The sequence below is a fragment of the Syngnathus typhle genome, linkage group LG3 (assembly GCF_033458585.1).
Source record: "Syngnathus typhle isolate RoL2023-S1 ecotype Sweden linkage group LG3, RoL_Styp_1.0, whole genome shotgun sequence".
Classification (NCBI taxonomy): Eukaryota; Metazoa; Chordata; class Actinopteri; order Syngnathiformes; family Syngnathidae; genus Syngnathus; species Syngnathus typhle.
In genome coordinates, this window is record NC_083740.1 from 3,032,919 (window position 1) to 3,055,589 (window position 22,671).

General features: G+C 41.5%; 2 protein-coding genes across 2 annotated transcripts; one reads left to right on the top strand and one right to left on the bottom strand.

Moving 5' to 3' along the window:
- Nucleotides 1-1,803: 1,803 nt before the first annotated feature.
- Nucleotides 1,804-18,250, top strand: tet2 (tet methylcytosine dioxygenase 2). The gene is made up of 10 exons (XM_061273458.1): nucleotides 1,804-2,311; nucleotides 9,383-12,159; nucleotides 12,230-12,320; nucleotides 12,399-12,492; nucleotides 12,571-12,779; nucleotides 13,040-13,190; nucleotides 13,296-13,385; nucleotides 13,550-13,687; nucleotides 13,830-14,184; nucleotides 14,259-18,250. The coding sequence occupies exons 2-10, from the start codon at nucleotides 9,426-9,428 to the stop codon at nucleotides 15,617-15,619; spliced, it is 5,223 nt and encodes a 1,740-aa protein (XP_061129442.1). The 5' UTR covers nucleotides 1,804-2,311; nucleotides 9,383-9,425; the 3' UTR covers nucleotides 15,620-18,250.
- ppa2 (inorganic pyrophosphatase 2) lies at nucleotides 17,468-21,343 on the bottom strand. The gene is made up of 12 exons (XM_061273459.1): nucleotides 21,113-21,343; nucleotides 20,788-20,852; nucleotides 20,672-20,716; nucleotides 20,522-20,575; nucleotides 19,974-20,093; nucleotides 19,794-19,880; nucleotides 19,591-19,717; nucleotides 19,198-19,325; nucleotides 19,035-19,120; nucleotides 18,886-18,955; nucleotides 18,766-18,805; nucleotides 17,468-18,687 (listed from the first exon to the last, which is right to left on the bottom strand). Exons 1-12 carry the CDS (start codon nucleotides 21,303-21,305, stop codon nucleotides 18,665-18,667), a joined length of 1,038 nt encoding a protein of 345 aa, XP_061129443.1. The 5' UTR covers nucleotides 21,306-21,343; the 3' UTR covers nucleotides 17,468-18,664.
- Between the last annotated feature and the right edge of the window lie 1,328 nt (nucleotides 21,344-22,671).

Here is a 22,671-nt window from a genome sequence, read left to right on the forward strand (position 1 = left end):
ATTAGGAAAAGTGTTGCTTTTGTCAGTTTTGGCCCAAGCAGAGGACCCCGCTGTCATGTGACAGAAATGTCACTTGACCGTAACGTCCCAAAAATGGCAAATCAGCGCTTTTATCACTTTCAATCAAACGGGGATTGAATCTTTGTCGCAGTTGAACATCAGATTCAATTCCAGTTAGATGATCCTCCAAGTGTGAAGTCAGCCAAGTGACAAGTGTGCCTCCATTTTGATGACCCCGGGGGTCAGCATGAGGCCACCGCTGTGTTTACAGATGAGGTGATGGCACACGCCTCTACTCCTTTGAAATGTGACAGGGTGCGAGGAACGACGAGATAATCTCAGATTTACGAGGTACAGTAGCTCTTGGGAAGGGGTCCTATGTCAAGGAAGTTATTTGAGAGATTTTGAGTTGGGCTTTCTCAGCGGGGACAGAGGGGGGGTCCTCAAAACTGGGTTCTCTCACCAAAAACATGCTCTGCTATTTTCAGATGAATCCTAAACAAGTGTCAAACTTTCTTCAGTCAAAGCAACCGTCGCTCACCTCGCCGACAAAACTCAGACTCACTTTCTTCAACTGTGAGCAGCCCCCCCCCCCACCCCAACTCCTGCTGAGCCATTTGACACCCCCACCCCTCACCTCCATTAGTTTTTATACCTTTATTAAGTCTGTTTGGTTTGTCTCACACTTGCTGTTAAAAGTCTTTGGCCCAGAAGTAAAAAGTGCTCTGTGATGTCAAATACAAAATGTCTATCGACATTATGCTGAAGGCATATTTTCAAAAGGCAGCAGATGACCTCCACAATTGCAACGCACTAAAAATGTTACAATAAAAATAAATAAGATATAATTCACATAACGGGTAAATCAGAGATGCCTGGTTTGACGTATTTAAAAAAATAATCATAAATAAAGGGTCTATTTTGTTCAGGCAGAATGTGTTGGAGCTCGAGCGACTCCTCCTTCCTCTTATGGCCACTACCCTTCCCCCATTCTGTGTAAAAACAAATCTCCTTTTCTGCTCTCAGCCTGAAACTATTGAGTCAACAAATGTCACCGCAACGCAGTGGCTCGGTGGAAAAGAGGAGGGGTCTGCTTTTAAGCTTGAGCTGCATTTAAAGACAGATTATTTTCAAACCCACTTGTTAGCAGAGAGGATTGAAAAACGAATCACCATAAAACGAGTATGTCCACTCTGTTTTTTTTTTTTTTTATAATCTGTGCAATGTGCAGCAGATTCGAGTGACTCTTGCGCAATATTCAGGCTCTTTCAAATTTAGCGAGCAACATGTCACGTTTTTGCAATTCTAAGTGTTTCATACTGTCTCTAGAAACATCCACGAGGGTTTCCCCCTGTCTGCAGTCTAGCTCTTACAAGTCCACGTGGCCAGTGTCAACAGGAGGAGGGTCTTGGCAGACACACAGAGCAAAAAAAAAAATGCAACCCGCATGCAGACCCTAGAGTTGTCTACACTCTAAAATCGAGCCAGCCAGCCAGCCAGACAGCCGGAGCGTGCCGAAATAAGTCACGGCCTGTAGAAACGAGTCCATTGCTAAACTGCGTGCACTTCCAAACTGGCCCGGCCGCGATCTAATTATCAGCGTGACGTTTTCAAAACATTCACGCTGTTAAAGGGGAAACTTGCGTAAGCGGCGGCCGATCGACAGAATATGGAAGGAAGTCACCGAGTGAAAAAGGAGGGAAAAAAGAAGTCACTCGGTTTCCTCCCTCAGAAAGAAGAGGGGCGGAGACATCTTCTCAGCCTGCCACAGTTAGACAGTTGAGACCAGTGCAATATTTGACAAAATGTGGGAGGGGGTGGAGTCCTGTCCTGAATCCACTCCATTGCTTGAGGGCAGCCATCATAGTGTTCACTATTGTGTGCGGCTGAGGGAAGAAGAAAAAGAGAGGAGGGCGCACAAGGGGGTAGGGGGGGGGAAAGAAAACCTGTCCCTTTGTGTGGGAAAGACTCAGCAGGAAAGTGATTTTGGGACGATTTGGAGTTTGTCGGCAAAACAAGGGATCTTCCCTCTGACCGGCACGCAGTATTTTCGGGGTCAAATCCGAGCGCTTCGGTCGTATTAAACCAGAGTTGGTTTCGGATTGTGCAGCCGGCAAACAGCGACACCCCGGCCGGCTTCGCCTGATGATGAGAGCGGACGTCAGAGTGCTTCGCATGAATATTGATGTGGAGGATAGTCTGTTTCATAGAAGAACAGAAGGAGGCAAGATGGCTGCCCTTTAGGATTTGTTACAGGGGAGATCCAGACGGTTCGTTGGAATTGGTACAAAGTGGAGGGACGTGAAAGAAGGTGAGGATTTGCTGTGGAGTGGGTGGGGGGGGGATATTCTGCTTATGTTTTTTTTTTTCCGTTTTCAACACGGGATGTATTTTTGAGAGCAAGGCAGCTAACGTCCCCTCGCAAAAAAACAAGAGCAAGTATAATAAGGAGGGGATTTTAGATAAAGCTACTCCAACATGGCTGACATTTTTCTTTCTTGTTCTGCCGGCTGAAAGCAAGAAACACATTTGGCGTTCTCTTCGGAGTTTTTTTTCTTATTTTTAACACATATTGGAACATTTTGAATCTCAAGCTCCTTGTGCTTTGTTTTTTTTTTCCATCGGAAATAATTGCTGTCTGATGCCTCTCCTTCCACAATGTTCCATTTTATTTTTAAATGAGCACTTCAGAGGGAGTGTACAGAGACAAGATTTTTTTTTTAAATTATTTCTGAACTAACGGCCATTCTTATCTGATGTTAAATGGAATTCAATAGTGCTATCTGAAGCTGACTTTTGCACATCTATACGTTTGCTAGCACCGTTTTTGTGCGTGAGAGCAAAAGTCCACGTCGGACATATCGTGCAGTTCCGCACGGCAGTGCAGCTGGGCTACCTTGTGTTTCTCTGTGAATCTGCTTTTGTTGCTTTGGCTGGTGAATGACAAACAGGCGGAAAGGCAAATGTCTTTTGAGAAAGGAGATTTTTTTTCTGGGGGTGGAAGGAAGCTTTGACTCAATATAGCTTCATTTTGTGCTGTATGATTTATGGTTTGTTTTTCTAAACTTGAGATAAGAGAGTAGCAGCCCACCAGTCATAACTCAAAAATGATAAATTGATCACATGATTCAAAGTGATAATAGTGTGACGATGGTTTGCATAACAAGCGCAATTAATCCCGAAAAGTCACAAGAACACGTCAATTTGGATGTGTTAGGCCTTAACAGCAAATAGCTAATTAGTTGTTTTTTGGTTTTGCATTCACTAAGTGCTACTTAATGATTAACATCTAGCCAATTAGAACCTAACACATCTCCCTCAAGGATGTGTATTCGACTTGTGTATTCTACTGAGAACTGTGGAAATGGCGCTACAATGTGCCTCAGGTAATACTTGCTTCAAGATAGAGAATTTGGATTGGACCCTTAAACCTGCTAGTTTAACAAACTGGCATTGGTCGTCACTGGGAACAAGGCAATGTAATCCTCACCTATCATGGAGGTCAAAATGATTTTTTTACACAATCCAAACACTCGGTGGTCTTTTGAGTTATCAAAATGGTTGAATCAGAAAGCTAATCAATGAGCTGTCAGAACATCTTTTTGAATATCTGCACTGCTGCACCCCAAGAGGAACCAAGGGGTGGGGGGGGGTGGGGGGGGGGGGGGGTTATATCGGGGGATGGGCCAAGCAGATCAATCACATTCACATTGCTGCTCTCATCTGTCCACACCTTCCGTGCGGCTCCTTGGCCAAGGCTTTAAATCCCCTTTATGCCACTTGCAGGGGGCAAAAGACAATTTGACCAACAAGGAAAGAATGTCCAGTTGCCATAGTGCGCCGCAACAATGCCGGCCACTTACAATACCCGAGCCTTCACCTCTGACCCTGCTGTGTCCAGCCCACGCATCATATTTCCACCCAGAGGTAGTTGAACAAATAACACAGGAAAACAAACCCAGCTTTAGACTTGCTTCGAGCTTGACTGCTTTCCTCAAACAAAATGGCGATATAGAGAGTGGTGTATTGATTTCTTCAGTATTGATTTTCCTTGCGCGCTATTGGAGGGTTGTTTTGTTGTATGGGAGAAGCAGAATAAGACCAGAACGGAAAGTAATCAGTGCTACAGCTTTGTTTGTTTTTTTGGACATTTGCACATTTACAGGACAAGAAGTATTTTAAAGGATAATATTAGAAACAAATCATGCAGCAAAGGAGAGCTTGGTGAAGAAATAATACAAAGAAGTCAAATTGAATTAGTGACTCAATAAGACAAAGGCCTCATAATTAAGATGATAAAGTGCGAAAGTAAGTATCGATGTCCGTATTTACCCCCAGTGAGGGCAGTGACGGAAAAACTTCCTCCACATGAGCGCACGCACATGGCCGCTGTGTTTACAAACACTATCGTAGCGTTCGCTAACGCGGCAAGCACCGGGTTACGTAAGCATCCCAAATTAAACACCGTCTTCGCTCGCCTGCGTTCGGACTTCCGACCGTTCGCTAATAGGATCCGTTTTTTATGAGTTCTGCTGTCTGGAATTTGGGTGGAGAGTTAAAAGTTCCGCTACATGCGTAAGGAAGAGCGACACGGACACAATGTCGAAGCAAAAATGATATCCAGAAGCGTAATTGAACCAAAGCGCTTGAATGACATCACAGACTACTTCTGTCGAGGAGTTTGAGCTCGAAATAAGGTTGCTGAAGTGAAATCCATCCAACAAGTGGTATCTTTTGATTTGGACAGCCCAGGGCAAACTACAAGGTTTTACATCCTAAAGTGCGATAATTGGCGGGTTTGATTTCAGCTAAATTTAGACTGTAAAAAAATGCGATGAGAAACTGTCTGCATATCTTACCGAAATAGAAAGAGAGACGATGGACAGAGTAGCATGTACACTCACAAATCGGTCTGTTGCCATGTTTAGATTTTCCCCTTATAAAATATTTCCTCTGTTTACTGTTCGCCCCTATTTCCTGTTTATATATTGAAGCCGGCGTCAAAGTGGTCGCGCAAACAGACGGAAAATGTTTCGCAAAATGTTACAGTGCTTCAATTGAAGGCAAGTGGCTGAATGGGGGAAAATATATCAAATAAAATCATGCAATTGTTAATCTTTTACGATTGGAATAATCATGAATGTGATTTCAGGGGGTAGGACAAGCCTATCGTGTAGTCAGTAGCGCTAGGGTAATGTTCACACCAGATGGTCTTTGGAGCACTCATAAGACGGTAACCATGGCTACCATGTGGCCTGAAATAAATTAACTTTTCTCCGCGCACAGTTCATCAAGTGAGTCAGATATATTGACTGCTGCAAGGCGAGAAGGTCGGAAGGAGACACGCTGCTTTGCGAGGTGTAGTCTGGATCAGTTACCAAGCCGTGGAAATAGAAAACAGAGCAATTGGGATTTGAATTTATGCTCTGAGTAATTTGATAATCGGATAACAGGAAGGGTCGCTTCCATTTTCATCTGTTTCAAGCAGACAGAACTTGCTTGACCAGAGTTTGATCTAGGCTAAGGTTCAACTGCTGTTTACTATCAGAGGGGTTGCCTTCTCTGGAAAAGAGGAATGCGACAGAAAAAAAAAAAACGCTTGAGCCAGGTCAAAGGGGTTCTCAACTGTCTCCTTCAAGCCTCAGTCTAAAAGAGAGATAATAAAAGGCTTCTGTGTCATTTTTTTTCCCAATCCTTCAACTTATAAACTAGTCAATGAATTGAAATGTCTATTTTCATTAAAGACTTTGGCTGTTAGCAGTTCATCCAGTTCAGCCGGTTCATGCAGTTCAGCCTCGCCTCTTACAGGCAGTAAAAGCACAGATGACAAAATTTCTTTCAAAAGTTTCAACAAATCAATGACTTTGAAACGCCATAATGCTTCCTGAAGGGAAAACATTGACAGTCATGCATTTTCCATTAACAAAAATCATCTGGAAACAGTCCCACATGACCAAAACGTTTGGCATTATTGTGTTTATGGTGTGAGCGCATGTATGAGTGGCACTCTTAGATGTGTCTTGTCGAGGAGTCTTCAAGTTGCAAGGAATTTTTTTCCCATCTTAAAGATTTTAGTTCCCCATTTTAGTTGATTTACATGAACAAATGATGCAGGAAAAACCTAGTCTACTTTTATTTTATCTAGTTATTTCTATGTCTTTTTTGTTATTTCAAGGTCTTTGCGTTCAATCACTTTAATTTATTAAGTAAAACAAAATGGTGATTAACTAACTACAAGATGTGGAAGACAAATAAATGCAATTACCTAAAAAAATAAAAATGCCGGACAAAGACAGCAAAAGAGGAATCTCGCCGCTAAGTCGACTACATCTGTTTTGCATTAAACATAAAGAAGAGTGAAGTTGGTATGGAGGAGGAGGAGGAAGTTCTCGAGGGAACCAAATTAAAAACAGGAGAGTATCTCCAATGTGCTGGGTTTGGGGTCATTTATTAACTTTGTTAGTTTGAAAGAAGATTCGATTTTTTTTTTGTTTTAATCAAACAAAATTTGAATTTCTCTAGAAGGTAAATCTACCTACATAGCACTTATTTATTTATATAATAAGTCTTAGCAGGAAAGCGGAAAAAAAAAAAAAGATCAGTCAAAAAAAGTTTCCTTATGGACTCCAGATACTCCAGATTACATCACACTACCGGAATCCAAATCACACAAATCTGTTCTACTGTACCAGATTTGACAAGTGGACCTCTTACTATTCAAAGCAAAGTCACGTTCGCAAATTTTTGAGCAGCATGAAAAACTAGCATGCGTGTTCCAGACCTCCACCTAACTTACAAACATCTCCAAACAGAATCCATAAATGATCAGATAAACATTATTTTCAGAGACGAGCATGCTTACTTTGCGTCAAGTGCAAATTCGAAAAGAGGCCTGCTCTATGTCATTTAAAGAAAGAAGAGAAAAAAAAAAGCTAAACATTCCCAAGATTCCAACACAACCTCTGCTTGTTTTACAACTAAGAATACATCAACGGTTAAACGCACCCCCAGCATCATTTTGAAGGATTAAGGCCATACTGCAAGACACAGGAGCCGTTTGTTTCTTAGCATCTGTTCATTCCAAGAGTTATGAGTGACCATGTGAGGTACATTTGGAAGCAGTGCAACAGTGCGCCATGTGATGTGAATCACAAGTGTAAGGGGCTGGGCCAAGTAAGTTGGTCAGATGTGGTGCATGAATGAACATCTGTCTTAACAGTTGAGCGGGCATCTCGGGGCAACTGACGCTTAACAGTGTTTTAACTGTAGCCCGAAAAACAACTGACTCTTTTCCTACAGTTTACGACAGTGATGTAGTGTGGTGATAGTAGCACGAGTGGTACACGGGCTCCCCCTAGTGGTATGACAAAGGATCACCGAGTACAGATCGGTTGTATTTAACTTCTTTAGTATGTTTGAATTTAAACTTGACAGAAAAGGTTTAATTTGAATTATTACATGGCATTTAAAAAAAAAAAAATTCTATATTTTTAATTCATTCCAGTAAATCAGTCTAGCCAATGACTAAAAATAACTGAAATAACGTAAACGTAAGAGTCTATCTGGTGAAACTGGCTAGAGGGACAAGGGTGGGGGCAAAAAACAAGAGGGAGAAGAGATAAAAGTTTGCTTAGTCAGCTGGAATGCTAAGTTGTGCAAATATTGTCATAGATGTATGCTTTGCACGGTCATTCTCTATATTTAGGGCTTGGTTGAATTAAAAAAAACTCTGGGATGCTAATAATTTGACCTAATTACACTTGGGCTAGCCAAGGATGATATTTCACTAGCACAGGATTGAATACAATACTCTCGACCCTTTGACAGGAGTGCTTTTTAGCCTCCTGCCAAAGTCTCAAGCTGAATGTTAGGAACTGGAGTCTCCTAGCAGCTGTTGTGAGGGGGTGAATGTCACATATGACCACCGTGTCACAGCAAATACATGGCATCAACTATCCACACTCGTATTACACTGTCCCTTGTACTAACTACCCGAGACAAAGCCATGGCATTAATTTGGTATTTTTTTTACCAGGGTAGCTTCACTAAAACATTTTTTTTAATACAAATTGACAGGATAACTGATCAGACTGTCAAATATCCAGCCTGAAGAGGCTGTAACCATGACGGTGACTAGCTAGTTTGCAAAAACATCACTTAAAAGACATGTTGAAACAACACGGGTCTTAAAACAAGAGAGAACTGGATGAATGACAAATAGTAGTGCAGAGCAACCTGATGTGCAATTACACGACACTGACGTCCGGACACAGACAGCTCCGAGCCAAGTTGAGTCAAACATAAAATTGTATGTACATGATTCTTATGGAAAAATAAGTTGCTAGAGGGATGGGAAGAAAATATCATAACATCAGAAAAAGTCTAATGCGATCCAACAGGCACTCTCACCGAACCCATAGTAGCTTTTTGTTCAATGCTCATCTACTACAAAATAATATTCCGCAACTCTCATAGATATATGAACTCAAGTGGCTGTATCCAACACTCAGTCCAATCCAATAAATATAATTCCGGTGATCCTTGCCATTGCATGAGTTTGTGTGCATGTGTGCAAACAGGCCTACATTCAGCTGGGATCTCTGGCTTTGTCCTCGGTTCACAAAGATTATTTTTTTGTTGTTGTCAGAGTGGGTGTATCCAACTGTGACAAGCTGCTTGGCTCCGCTTGGTTCTTTGTAAACCCCGGCGAGTCCCAAAGGAATGGAGCGACACTAACCTCTTGACTTGGTTGCTGATTTACAGAGCACCAGACCAGAAAAGGGAGGGGGGGAGCATTAGCCCTTAAGCTATCAGTTCTATGAGTCTATCAATTGCGTATGCCGTGTTGTACCCTAATAATAGAAACTTAAATTGTGTCCAACACGTATGAAAAGGCAAACTTTCCCTAAACAACAGACCTAACTCTTTGATTTGGGTATGCCTCTCGCTTGCCATTCTGAAAACAGACTGCACGTTTTGCTTCTGTCAGCAAGAGAAGATTCAAGACACTTGCTTGACATGTTATTGAGCGGTGAAGTACTTTTAATTCAGGGACATTGCGGGACGCAGCGAGTGACCAAGACAATGAAGGAATTGTAGTAGCTCACCCAGCAAAGTAAAATAGTTTCCCATGTGGACATTCGTTGAGAAAATCAATTGTATCAAAATAATGACACAAATGATCTTGATTGTTTTATCGTAAACATTCCAAACATTCTCATTTAGGTTGTAGATGAAACGGAATATCTGAAACTAAATTAAGAGTGTATAAGTAATCGCTTGGGATCCATGTTACTTGGGATATAAGGTGAAAGAATGCAAAAATAAATCGGTCTTAAGCCTCTATAACCATTTTTTTTTTTTTAACATCTTTGTTTTGTAGGACGCAGAGAGGGCAGCCTGTGAATGGACTCTAAGCAGGCCAGATGGAAACAGACCAGACCAGACATGAGACGGAAGAAAGTTCGACATTCAAGAAAATTGCCACGTCCTGCAACATCTCGAGCAAACTCCAGAATGGGGGGACCTTTTCAGATGGAGACCCTCTTCAAATTACTGGTGACAGAAACTGGAACAATTACAAGGCCAGCACAGAGGCCGGCTCCATGAAGAGACAAAAAGAAATCTGTAATGACCTTGGATCAGTACAGGGCCTGTTGGATCAGGGATCCTTTATGATGAATGGAGAGTTAATGAATGGAGATTTCAAGCATGTACTTGCTGAACAGTCATTCCTGGCCAGCCAGTCGAAGAAATTCAAAGTAGATTCAGAGATTTCTGAATTGACAAAAAACGCAGAATTTGAATGCCAAACACAGGCAGAGCTCAGATTAGGAAACAATAATTGTACGATTCCTAATGGAGACCATTTTGCTCTGCCAAGAACTAAACAAGTCTCAACGAACGGTGCTGTACTCACAACCTCGACGATAGAAAGTACACCGGGAGATCTGTTAGAGAAAACATTGTCTCAATATTATCCTGAGCAAGTATCAATTGCCCCACAGAGGTCTGGGACACAAGATGCTATGAATGGGTCTCTAACTAATAAAGTGCCCGGTGAAGATCTGATGCCTTCCACTTTGACTTCAGAGTTCTCCAATTCTGCCCAGATGCTCAAATTGCAACGGCGACAGACTGAGACAGGTGGTATCCCTGAAGGAGTCGACAATTTGGACTCCGTCAACTATATAGTGAACGGATACTCCAACAATCATGAAACAGATTACCGGCAGAAAAACCAGCAGCACCAACAGCAGCCGCCGTCTTTCTCTGGCCACGAAAGAGCTCTTGATCAGCTTCCCGGTATAGTCCGTTCATCAAATATTGCCAACTCCTTGCAACAACATAAAAATGGCCCACGGTGCTATCCCCATGACAAAAATTCTCAACAAACATATGAGAATGCCAACCAGGATTTCAATTTCGATTCTCTTCAGACAACTGATGCTGTTTTGCCCAAATATGGGTCATCACCCAACTCTGGAGTACAGAATATGGTGCAATGCGGGAAACCCGGGTCTGGTCATGCTCAGCAGTTTGAGATTCAAGCGAACAATTTCCAACAGAATATTGGAAACATACATGGAGCTGACGGCAGGGGCACTATGGGACCCAATCCACAGCAAAGAATTCAGACAGCTGGATTAGAAAATAATCTAGATAACACAACACAGCAGACGGGTAACTTGTGTTCAACTCTCCATCAGGGCAGCTGGATGGAACAGAACCTTTCCAAGCAACAGACAAGTGGTATGCCATCCCAGGCGGAGCAGGAAAAGAGGGGGTTCCCTGCCAAGGCTATGGCAGACCAACAGAGACGCAGCCTCCAGGTTCACGGTCCGATTTCGGAGGCAAACCCGGTAAAAAGGTTCGAGTCACCTGGAATCTTTAAAGAAACCATTCAGGGATTTAACAGCATACAGGAACAACAACTCTTAGCCCACCCGCACTGTGCTTCAGCTCCTGTCAATAACGATTCAGAGTGGCAGCAATCAAATTCGAACACAAATTTAGTGCAGCAGCCTCCACCCCAGACAAAGCACGATCAACAGGCCGGGGGGTATTACGTCGGTCCCATGCAGTCAAAGCACTTATGTGACAACCCTGAACTTCAGGACCCATTGTCGCCTGAATTTTTCACAACGCAGCAACAACAGCACTATACTCTTCCACGTCCACTGTCCCACCCGCCGCAATTTGAAGAACAACAACTTAAATCTCCCATATACAAACCTCACAGTCAGCCGCAGCCAAGTCAGGTTCAACTTAACCAACAACACAAAAACAACTCTGTACAGCCCGGCAGTCACTTTACCTACAAAAACACAACAGGTAGTCATATACAACGTCAAAGATCGTTTTCTCCAAACTCAGACAGCGGTGATTCTCGGCACTATCAACCGCAACGACCCAATAACTGCCACCCACCGAACGATAAGGACTCTTGTATTTTGACGCAGTCACAGACTTATTTGCCACAAGGTGCAGTAAACCAACAGATACCAACACATATGTACCCGAAGACTGAGCACCAATTGAAGTCATGTTCTCAGTTGCAAAGGGGATCTCACCCAGGATCGCCACTTCTCCACGGAGAAATCCAGAAGCATGAAGCTCTACGGATGCATCTGTTACAAAGGCAGGAGAGACAAGTCTCTTCCCATTCTACACAAAACACCCGAGATAGCAAACATGGCCTCCCTAATATAAAAATTGAAAACGAACCCAGGTTTAATTTGCCTAGCTCACAGCAGCAACTGGGTAGATTGCAAATCAAGCAGGAGACTCAACAGTCTGTGTGTGAGAATACAAGGCAGAACAACATCCTGGCCTCCATGGAACAAAGTCTAAAACAGTACCAACTATCCCCTGTGTTTGAAAAGAAATCATTTGTCATTAATTCAAATAAAGTCAAAGTGGAATCTTCTGGGCCCGTCACAATCCTGTCAACCAACACTGACCTGTGTAAAGTGGAAGCATCTGGAGTTGCTATGTCCATGACAGCTTTAAAAAGAACACCTGATTCCACGCCCACGAAAGAGCAACTCCTACAGAGATTCATGGATTCTCCGATGAAGCTATTGGACACCCCAGTAAAAAGTCTACTCGATACGCCGATTAAAACACAATATGACATTGCATCTTGCCACTGCGTTGGTGAGTTACCTATTGTTGGTTACATTAGTGATAAAATGGTGAATAACGATTGAAATATCCCTTTACTCAGAGCAAATCAGTGAGAAGGATGAGGGCCCGTACTATACTCATCTGGGATCGGCACCTACCGTTGCCGGTATACGAGAGGAGATGGTGAGAAGGTAAACGACACTTTTGCGTGAAGTATAATCGCAAGCTACTGTTTGATTGTAAGCATTTGTCATTCTTATTTTTTCAAGGTCGGGTTTAAATGGTGGCGCCATCAGAATAGAGAAAGTCGTGTATACTGGCAAGGAAGGAAAAAGCACACAGGGGTGCCCGATTGCCAAATGGGTAGGCACCCTATTTGCTGTCTGCAATTGTTAAGAAAACAGGAGATGTGCAATAACTTATGTTCATCATCTGATTCAGGTGATCCGCCGAGCCAGTGCAGACGAAAAGCTACTGGTGTTGGTTCGAGAACGCACTGGACACAAATGTGAGACAGCCTGCATAATTGTGGCTATCCTGGTCTGGGAGGGTATCCAACCCAGCCTAGCTGACAAACTCTACCTCGAGCTAAGTGAAACGCTAACGAAGTACGGAGCCCTCACCCAAAGACGATGTGCTCTCAACGAAGAGTGAGTGACCACAAAGCAGAAAACAACAGTCTGTGGACAAGGAAATTACAAAATCTTAAAAGCCTAAAATGTTAAATGCTAATGACCCCACGTCTGCTCAAATGAAAGCCGCAACACAATAAAAAACAATGAAGTGGATAGTTACTTTAGGGACTTTTGTTTCCAAATAGGTGCATTACAATGTGTACTTGAAGTTTCCCATTTTGCTTACACTCAAACAACAGGTGTGAGACCCTCAAACTCTCATGATTCCTGTTTAGGAGGACCTGTGCATGCCAGGGATTAAATCCAGATGCTTGTGGAGCATCATTCTCCTTCGGATGCTCATGGAGCATGTACTACAATGGCTGCAAATTTGCCAGAAGTAAAATTCCAAGAAAATTTAAACTTCAAGGAGATGATGTCAGAGAGGTATTCTCCATTGATTTCTTGTATACTTATCACTGATATTACAATGTTACATTTTTAATTCTATTCAATGATGTCGATTTAACAAGGGATCTATTTGGGTTTTAGGAAGAGAGACTGGAGCAAAACCTTCAACGTCTGGCCACCTTACTGGGCCCCTTGTATAAAAATATGGCACCTGAAGCTCATGGAAACCAGGTGAGGACTAGTTTATAATCAGGTTGAGATTATTTTGTATTGCTTGGTAAGCCACATCTATCGGTTGTCTAGTACCCAAGTGTAGTAACACTGCATCTGTATAATTAACGATAATACTTTACAAAGAGTCAATCTGAGTGAAATTTGGTTGTTCCTGGAAACAGGTGGAACATGAACACAGAGCACCTGATTGCCGTTTGGGGTTAAAAGAGGGGCGTCCCTTCTCTGGGGTTACTGCTTGTCTGGACTTCTGTGCTCATGCTCATAGGGACCTTCACAACATGCAAGGGGGCAGCACTGTGGTAAGTTAAATATATTTTTCCAGGTTTGTTGTACGTGACACAGGAAAACAAAACATCAGAATATCTCAACATCTCTCCACAAATGTTTTAAACTAACCTCTGTTTTGGTTCTGTAGTAGTTAACTCATTCTGTTCTTTGTAGGTATGCACGTTAACAAGGGAAGACAATAGAGAGATTGGAAAGATACCAGAAGATGAGCAGCTCCATGTCCTACCACTGTATAAGGTTGCCAAAACGGATGAATATGGCAGCGAGGAGGGTCAGCAGGAAAAAATCAAATCGGGTGCTATTCAAGCCCTCAGTGCCTTCCGCCGCCAGGTGCGCATGCTCTCAGAGCCCGCAAAGTCTTGTCGGCAAAAAAAGCTGGATGCTAAGAAAGCGGCAGCTATCAAGAATACCATGTTAGACAACTCTCATGATAAGTCAGAGAAAGTTACCCCGTCGAAAACAAAACCTGGGACTTGTGAAAACATCACTCTAAGCACACCTGTGCAAGGTAAAACTGTTTTGACTTTCTTATCGTTTCTGGCATTGCCTTTCATATCAGCTCATTCTTGGGATCTGTTCCAGGTGCTATAGGGGCCTCTCATCATCCAGATCAACCAATGGAACCCCTTGGAGCTCATTCTTTGCAACCGCAGCATCAACAGCACGGAAACATTCTTACCTCTTATCCCGGTGCACCGAACGCTGCCAAATATCCCAGGTTTCCTGGTTATCCAGGATCATTTCCAAGCACTTCAAAGCCAGGGAGCATGTTTCATCATCAACCCTCAACACCAGCAAACCATTACCCTTCCCCGGTCCATGCACCCAACTCGTTCATTGATGGATCTAAACAATCATACCCGGTCTATCAGTGCAACGGCGGCATGCCTCTTGATAACTACCATCCGTACTATGCTTCGAACCAAAAGCAACTGGAGATGTATCAACAACAACAACGGCAAGTGTTGTACTCTGAGCAGCAGTACGCAGCGCATCAGCGTTATGAACTCAATTATCCGCAGAATTACGCAGATCATGGTTTACAAGTCAATGGCTATAACACATGCAGCATGAGGCCAGTTCACCCCATGAGAGCCTTCAGTCCCTGTAGTCCGAACGGGGTCACTGACGCTCATTTCATGGACCCCCTTTCGAGAGCGCCTTCTGCCCACAGACTTCGAGAATATACAGCTGCCGGGAGTAACGGCAATCAGTTTGGATCGCCAAATCCATACTTTGGGAGTCCTCAAATGTTCCCCCCAGGCCAACGACCATTCCATATGCAAGTTAAACAGGAAATGGGTATTCCTAACCCAAAGATGTTTGGTGCTCACTTAAGTGGTGCGTGTTTAAACCCAGAAACACAGACGGGATTGGGTCTGCTCAACGGTAGCCCCATGGTGACTGGTATTAAACAAGAGCCTGGAACCCCACAGAGACCCACAACCCCACCAAAGCCGCCAGAAATTTGGTCAGATAATGAGCACAACTTCTTAGACCCTGATATCGGTGGAGTGGCAGTGGCACCAAGTCACGGCTCAGTCCTCATTGAATGCGCTAAACGGGAGTTGCATGCCACCACGCCTCTGAAAAATCCTGACCGTCATCACCCAACACGCATATCCTTGGTCTTCTACCAGCACAAAAATTTGAACGAGGCTAAGCATGGTCTGGCCATGTGGGAAGCAAAGATGGCTGAAAAGGCTCGAGAAAAGGAAGAAGACGCAGAGAGGAATGGTGGTGAGGGCACGCCAGGGAAGAGCAACAAGAGGGGGACAAAGCGCGAGCATCCAGAGATGTCAGAATCTCTTGGGGAGCCTCCTTATAAGCGTTTTATCAAGGCACTCATTGAGGGATCGTCATCGTGTACAACCAACACCTACGTCAGTACATCTCCGTATGCCTTCACTAAGGTCACAGGACCTTATAGTCACTTTGCTTAAAATACCCTCAAGAAAATAAAAAATGAAGGTGCTTTATTTATGCTATGACCAACTGCAGCACTGGCCTCGTACAAACACTCCTAACCGGTTCAGGTGTTTTATATTTTTAACAGCTGAGCTTTACTTGTTGACCCTGCTATGGATGTATTTATTTTTGTGTTGCAACTTTTGCAAGATACACACTGTTAAAACATCTGGTGCTTCTCAATTGTACACACAGACCTACTTTGATTTTTTTGATTTTTACTGGAAACAAAGCTTTGGTGGTTTTATTCTATAGTTTGAATACTTCAACATGGCATTGAATGCCAACTTTGAAAATGACAACTACAAGGTGCTAATCATGTATTTTTAAAATGTATTGCTACAACAAATGAAATGATTTAACAGGAAATTATGGAAGGAAAAAAAAAATTGAAATCGCTAGCATCAAAAGTTGATGTGCGTCAGTGTATCTTGAGCACTTTGATTATAAAAACTATGCGAAAACAAAATTACACGTAACAATGAATCAATGTAATAATTTGCGCGCACCCTTAAAGTAAAACAACACAATATTTTTGTTTCGAATTCCTGCAAAAAAGGAAAAAAAAACAATCTTCAGAACATATTGAGTTGGAGCTTCTTTGGCTATTACACATTGAGCCGTTCAAATGGTGCTATTTTAAACATTTTAAAGATGGAGAAACAAAAAAAAGCTTTTTATCATCCAAGGTTTTCCAGTTTAACTGTCAGCAAAAGTGTTCCTTTCGGCAAGTTCGTTGAACCGACCTGAAGTGTGAAACTTAAGTGTAGTTTTACGTCTGTGGTGCTTAGCTGATGTTGCTTTTTATACACTGAGGAGGAGCATGGGACAGGGTAAGCTTGGTGTCACTTTTCAGAGGGCAGCTGGCTTGCTGTGGCTTCATTCTTGTAATCTAACTGTAAAATAAATAGGTGAGATGTGTACAGTAAGTTAAATTCCCTTTTTGGAATTACTGTTATAAATTGTGTTTGATGTAAAGAATGCGCAAAGCCTATGTCATTGTTTTTCTTTGTGTTCCGATGGATTTTGTTTCATGGGGTGCTCTTGAACCTGTTAAAACATACAATGTGAGACTCTTTAGGCGGTGAGAGGAAGGCTGTTAAATATTGTAAAGTACCAACCAGTCATATACCTCAAAACCATTTTGGCAATAGGAGAAAAAAAAAAAAAAAAAAAAAAACATATTTCTTTGTTTTAAATATTTTTGGGTTACAGTTTAACTGCATGCCACCTAAAAGGCGGAAAAGTTCATTTCTTACTTTCATACCTACCTGCAAGAAAATTTGAATTGTTAATGTTACTGTAAAATCAGGGACATTTAAAAAGAAAATGTACATTATTTCCTGTATTTGTTTTGTCTTTTTCCTCATTCAGGGATGTGCCGTTGTATTTTGTGTTCCGGTTCATCTTTTCTAAAATACGTCACACAGATTTTTAGTGAGGGGGGGGGAGGGGGAAGGTTCCTGCATTTTTATTTTATTTTTTTTAGCTAGTAGGATGGGTTTTTTTTTTCTCAAATGAACACAACGTATATGCACTGATGTGACTAAAGGGAAAGTATGATAGTGAATAAATTAAGAGCAATTTATTTGCTTTTGCTACGAGGCAAAATCAAGGCAGTGATTATCGTCTTTGTGCCTGTGTATAGTTCAATTTATTTATAACCACTAAGCAATTGTATGATTTTTCCTCTTTATTTTTTAATTAATGTGATGTATAATGGAATGACTGTAACATTATAGTAACAATTCACCCACTCTTATAACAAATTCATTTTCTGAAAGCACTTCAAATTTTTTTCAGAAAAAAAAATGTATATGTAATAAAGTACAAAAGGTTTTATTTAAAACAGGGTGTAAATGGATTTGTCACATTGTACAGAGAATATCAAGAATGATTTTTTTGTTTTTTTAGAACTTGAAGTGAAAATTGGTTCTTCGAGGCAAACTGACCCACAAATGATCGAATTACAAAGAATCAATTTCACAGGTCTCTTAAGGAGTACACTCAATCTCATCGTAATGTTTACTGTTAGCGAGACAAATATTTAAATTTATATTTTTGAGTTTGTAGAAATCCAGTGATGTGTTCATTGTACAGAGCCCAGCAACAGTAGCAGGTTGTGGTGAGGTGATTTAAGAGATTTAGCAGGTGGAAAAAAAAAAAAAATGCAGAGCCATACTTGAAGCTGAGTCAGCAAGGCTTGAATGACTTTCCGGGTATAACCAGAGTACTGCACGTACTCAAACAACTCGAAGTTCTTTTTTTTTTTTTTTTCTTCTTTTGCAGGCGGACACTAAAACTTATTTCCTGTTTTATTTCTCAAGGCTTCTCTTGTTCTGAAAATTGGTATGCTCCATAAAATTGGATTAAAAATAGGTATGAAACTAAGTATTGTAATGTACTGAATGCAGTTTATTTCAAAGCTGTTATTATATCATTGCTGATATTGCCAAGGTGTGGGTGGTTTTTTTCCCTCTAATAAATCTATATTTATTTAAAGCTGACTTGACTTGTAGTAAAAAAAAAAAAAACAGTTTTACCATTCTAAATACATCCCTAGTTTCAAATGTTTGTGTATGCTCCTTTCATGGTTACATCCACATCATTCGTTGGATTTATTCACACGTTTGGTGCAGATGGCGCAAATCTTTGATGTGTCAAGAAAACATAAAAATGTACAGTAACATATCCAACTAACTACCTCAACGAAAAAGACTGTTATCTCTGTGATTACTAACGCACGATTAAAATAAAAGCAAATGACATGACGGTGATCAAAACATGATATTTCATTTGTGATTGGACACAGAAGTTCATATTGATAGCAATTAACATTATGCTAGGTTATAATGTTTAAAAAAAATAATCTACTTAGCCTGACTGGACAGCAAACATGGCATTCGAAAGAGGTGATGATAGATTCTTACCGGTCATTATTGATACTGCTAAAAAAAACAGTAAGGCGCCATCGATACCAAAATGACAGTTTGCGTCCGTCTTTTCAGTTTCCCGATCACTCAGACAAAATGCCACTTGTCCACTGTACAGGAAGAAGTACAGAAAGGGCATTTACAAGTGTGTGGCGTTTGGAAACCCAAATAAGTCATCATCTACTTACCTTCTGGCGAAACACTGTGCGCACAACCAAACACAGGCGCCTGCGTAAATAAAAAGTTGCATTTAGCAATGACCGAATATTGTTGATGTCCAGTTGCTGATCTTCTATATAAAGTCTCACCGACTGAATCACGTCTTTAGCCTCTTTTGCGCTGCAATTGAAGGGACTGTCAGAGCATGATACATTTTTACTGGGGGGGGAAAAAAAAAAACAGGCATGAATTTCAATCCAGAGAAATTCCGTAAGGAAAACTCTTAAAAACATCTTACCATTCAATCCCACTACTGTTTGTCGATTTCTGCACTAGTGCCTTCCAGTGCTCATGTGTGGATTTGATAATCTCCACAGCAAAGTCCTTAGGATGACGAAACAAAGCGTCAGGACAGAACAACCAAGTTCTTACAAGTGTTTATATCCAATCTATTATCATACCTTATCTTGAAACTGAGCGTTGAATCCAAACTGGTTTTCAGGCTTCCCATCCGGAACCTTATATTTCCTGAACCAGTCGACGGTGGCCTCTAAATGACCAGGCCGGCTCTTGCGGACATCATCTATATCTAAGTAAAAAGCAGAACTGCTGCAGATGATTTTGTCTTGGCCCACATCGATAGAGAGAGTTTATTGATCAGTTGTGGATGCTGAGTGTAGTTGAATAAATGAGACAATATAAAGTTGCACCCTGAGAGAATCTCATAGTGAACTGTTGACTGTACGCAACCACTATGCCTAAAATGAAAACGTCATTTTGATGATAGTGTCAGCGCCATTAGGACTCTGGCTAAGGTCATCTAATGTAGAGTGAACAAAAGAAGTCCATTTTACCATTTAGGCTATTGGCCTCAGGGTCGGCCGCATTGATAGCGATGACCTTCCAGTCCATTTCGCCCTCGTCGATCATAGCCAAGATCCCAAGCACCTTCACTTGAATCACCTGACCGGGAGAGCACACCTAAAAGGACAAGCCAGCAAATAAGCCAAGCAAAGGGACGTTCCCAAAAACCTTTCCACGTATCGAGTCTTCTCACCTGCATGCCAATGTCACAAATGTCAATTGGGTCATTATCGCCGCAGCATTTTGTTTCCGAGTCCATGTGGTTAGGGTCCTCCCACGTCTTCTCCAACGAACGAGTAAAAACAATTGAACAATAAGTGTGCACAAACTAATTAGCATTAGCGCCAAGGGTACGAAGGAATGCACGCCTTACCTGCGGGATGGCGCCGTAGTTCCAAATATAGCCTTTATGTGGAAATATGTTGGCAACATATCGGAGTTTGCCTTTCTTTACATCTTGCTTAATGGGGTTCAGTGGTTCCTTTGTCGCAATCTGGAAATGGTTGAACTGGTGAAGGAGTCTGGTTCTTTTTTTCGTGTGTGACTACACGAGCATCCGTCGTAGTCAGTCCGAATATTTCCGCAATTTCTCGTCTTTCGTAAATGCAGTAATACTCCAAGCGTAATTTTTTGGAGTGGGGGGGGGGTCTCGAATGTTTCTTACCCGCTTCTTAGGATGAGGTCAAGTTTTATAGACAAGAGCAACGATACATTTTGAAATGCTGGAATATGGATATTTCAAAATGAAATAAAAACAGGTAACATTTTGTACACTCTCAGTCAATGATGTAGTTTAAATCTAACAAAAGAAATCACGTAAATGAATTTCATATTAAAGAAACGTATTCAAGCAGTAGACTATATATTCTATTTTTTAAGGATTTGAAATTTCAACAAGATTGCATATCAGGGTCCACTTACCTCCATCTTAGCGTTGGTCCAGCGGGGTACCTCCACCACCATGTTGAAGAGCGCCTGAACACACACAGACCTTCATGAAGTCCTTATTGGCAATACATGTAGCGTAGATTTAACAAGACGCCATTCTTATAAGAACTTATCCGAACGTACCTCACTCCCGTTCTTCTTGGCCTTCTTGGCTGGCAAACCATTGCACTGGTGAAAGAACATACAGTATATATTTTACAAGTAGAAAAAGGCCATTATAATGCCAAAATAATGGTTACCTGTTCTTCCTGAGCTATAAGGGGAATATCATGGAAAGGAGAAATGTAGTTGCCATCTGAATTTTCTTGGAGACAACATAAAACCACACACACAAAAAAGTCAAGCTAACACAGACGGTTTGGTGACTAAATAAATACGAAAAGTATGAGGATGCACCCCTGTAATGTTTCTTACACTCCAAATGTGCGTGGTGTTTTAATACTGACGTTACTGACATGGGCAAAGCTTTGTCAGGAACCTTCCATAACCCCCCAAGACCATGAAATTAATTTGTGAGGGGGTGTGTTTATGTTTATTTCACAACAATGGCGGTTCTTCACTTACTAAAATAAATCCGGTACTCTGGGGTGTTTGGGCTTCCTCTCTCCTCTGTTTGATAGTGCATAATTTTTCTCAACGTGTACAAATGTGGCACGGAGGCGGCACGGCAGAGGAGCTTCTGTCCAAAATGGGGAAATGAGTCCACAAATGCCCGGAAGACGTAGCCTGAGGAGCGGAGTAAAAGCGGCGGTCTCATGGCTGACGCTTTTGCCACCACTTCCTGCTTTACAGCGGTTAAAACACTTCCGGTATGACCTATTAAAAAAAAAAAAAAAATAATAATAATAATAAAAATGCTATTCTCACGATAATGCGACATATGACGCGTAGTTTGTGTAAATTTAACTGTTGGGCACATCGCTGAATAAGAAAGATTTGAAAAGCTTAGCCAAACTACCGTTGAAGAAAAACGGTTCCGAATCACGGCTTTAATTTGATAGGAAAACCCGGAAATTAAGATTGTACTTCCGTTCACCCATTTCGCCCAACTAAACAAGCGCAAGTTGAGACTCCAAGGAGCAAACTGCACAAAAATGTAATATTTTTTAAATGTAGGGAGCAAAATATGTCATATGTAGAAAGGGGAGAGAATGTGGTTTTAAAAACAACAACAATTAAATGATGGCAAGTCTAAATTATTGCTTTTCATTGGCCCCTTAGGTTAAATTCACCATAAAGAACACATAATTCACAACAAACCCATTTCAAAAGCTGAGAAAATTATAGTGAGTTTCCAAGAGTGTGCAAAAACAAATCCTTTTTGACAGTTTTATGACTTTAATGTTGACACTGCATGATGAGCTCAAAGTCCACATGCACTGTGCCATGAACAAACAATCTGCCCTTGGCCTCCATCATCTTTTATCTCCATATGCCCGCAGCACGCTCAAACAAATGATGTCATCTGCAGGTTGAGCGAGTGGGTTGTCAAAAATCCCAAAGTGCATAGTTGTTTTTGATGCAATTACCAGAGAGGTGTGATTCCGTTCACTCCAAACTGTTGGACTTGTGTCTTCCTGCAAAGCTGCACTTTGAAAGACATGATGTAACCCTAAACCCCCAAGGGACCAAACATATGAGCTTGCTGACTCAGCATTTGCATGAATCTGAATTAGAGTCGGAACGTTGCTCTACTCGCAGAAATACCTGAGACTTATTTGGGGCAAGTGTGTGACATGTCGTCATGTCTTTATGATACGCAGGCCTGCCCGGTGAGTGTCATGGGAGTGAAACTGGTGAGCTCACATTACACGGGCTTTCAATTGGGAGTAAATGCCTCCATTCATTGTGTTACTCAAAAACCCGCTGGACCTGCCTAACATTTGATGCATAATTATTTTTAATTTTTCTTTTGTTGAGGAAAAATCTTTATTCAACTTTCAGCTGCTTGGAACATGACTTTCTGTTCCATTTCAAAAATAAGAATATATTTTGTATAGCTAATGTGCGTAGCTTTATAATTAAACATTTAAAAAAGTAAACATAAAGAAAAATGGACATGTAGTAAATTCTGTCAAACAATAACTATATTTCATATTTTTCATTTCAATCATACAAGCACT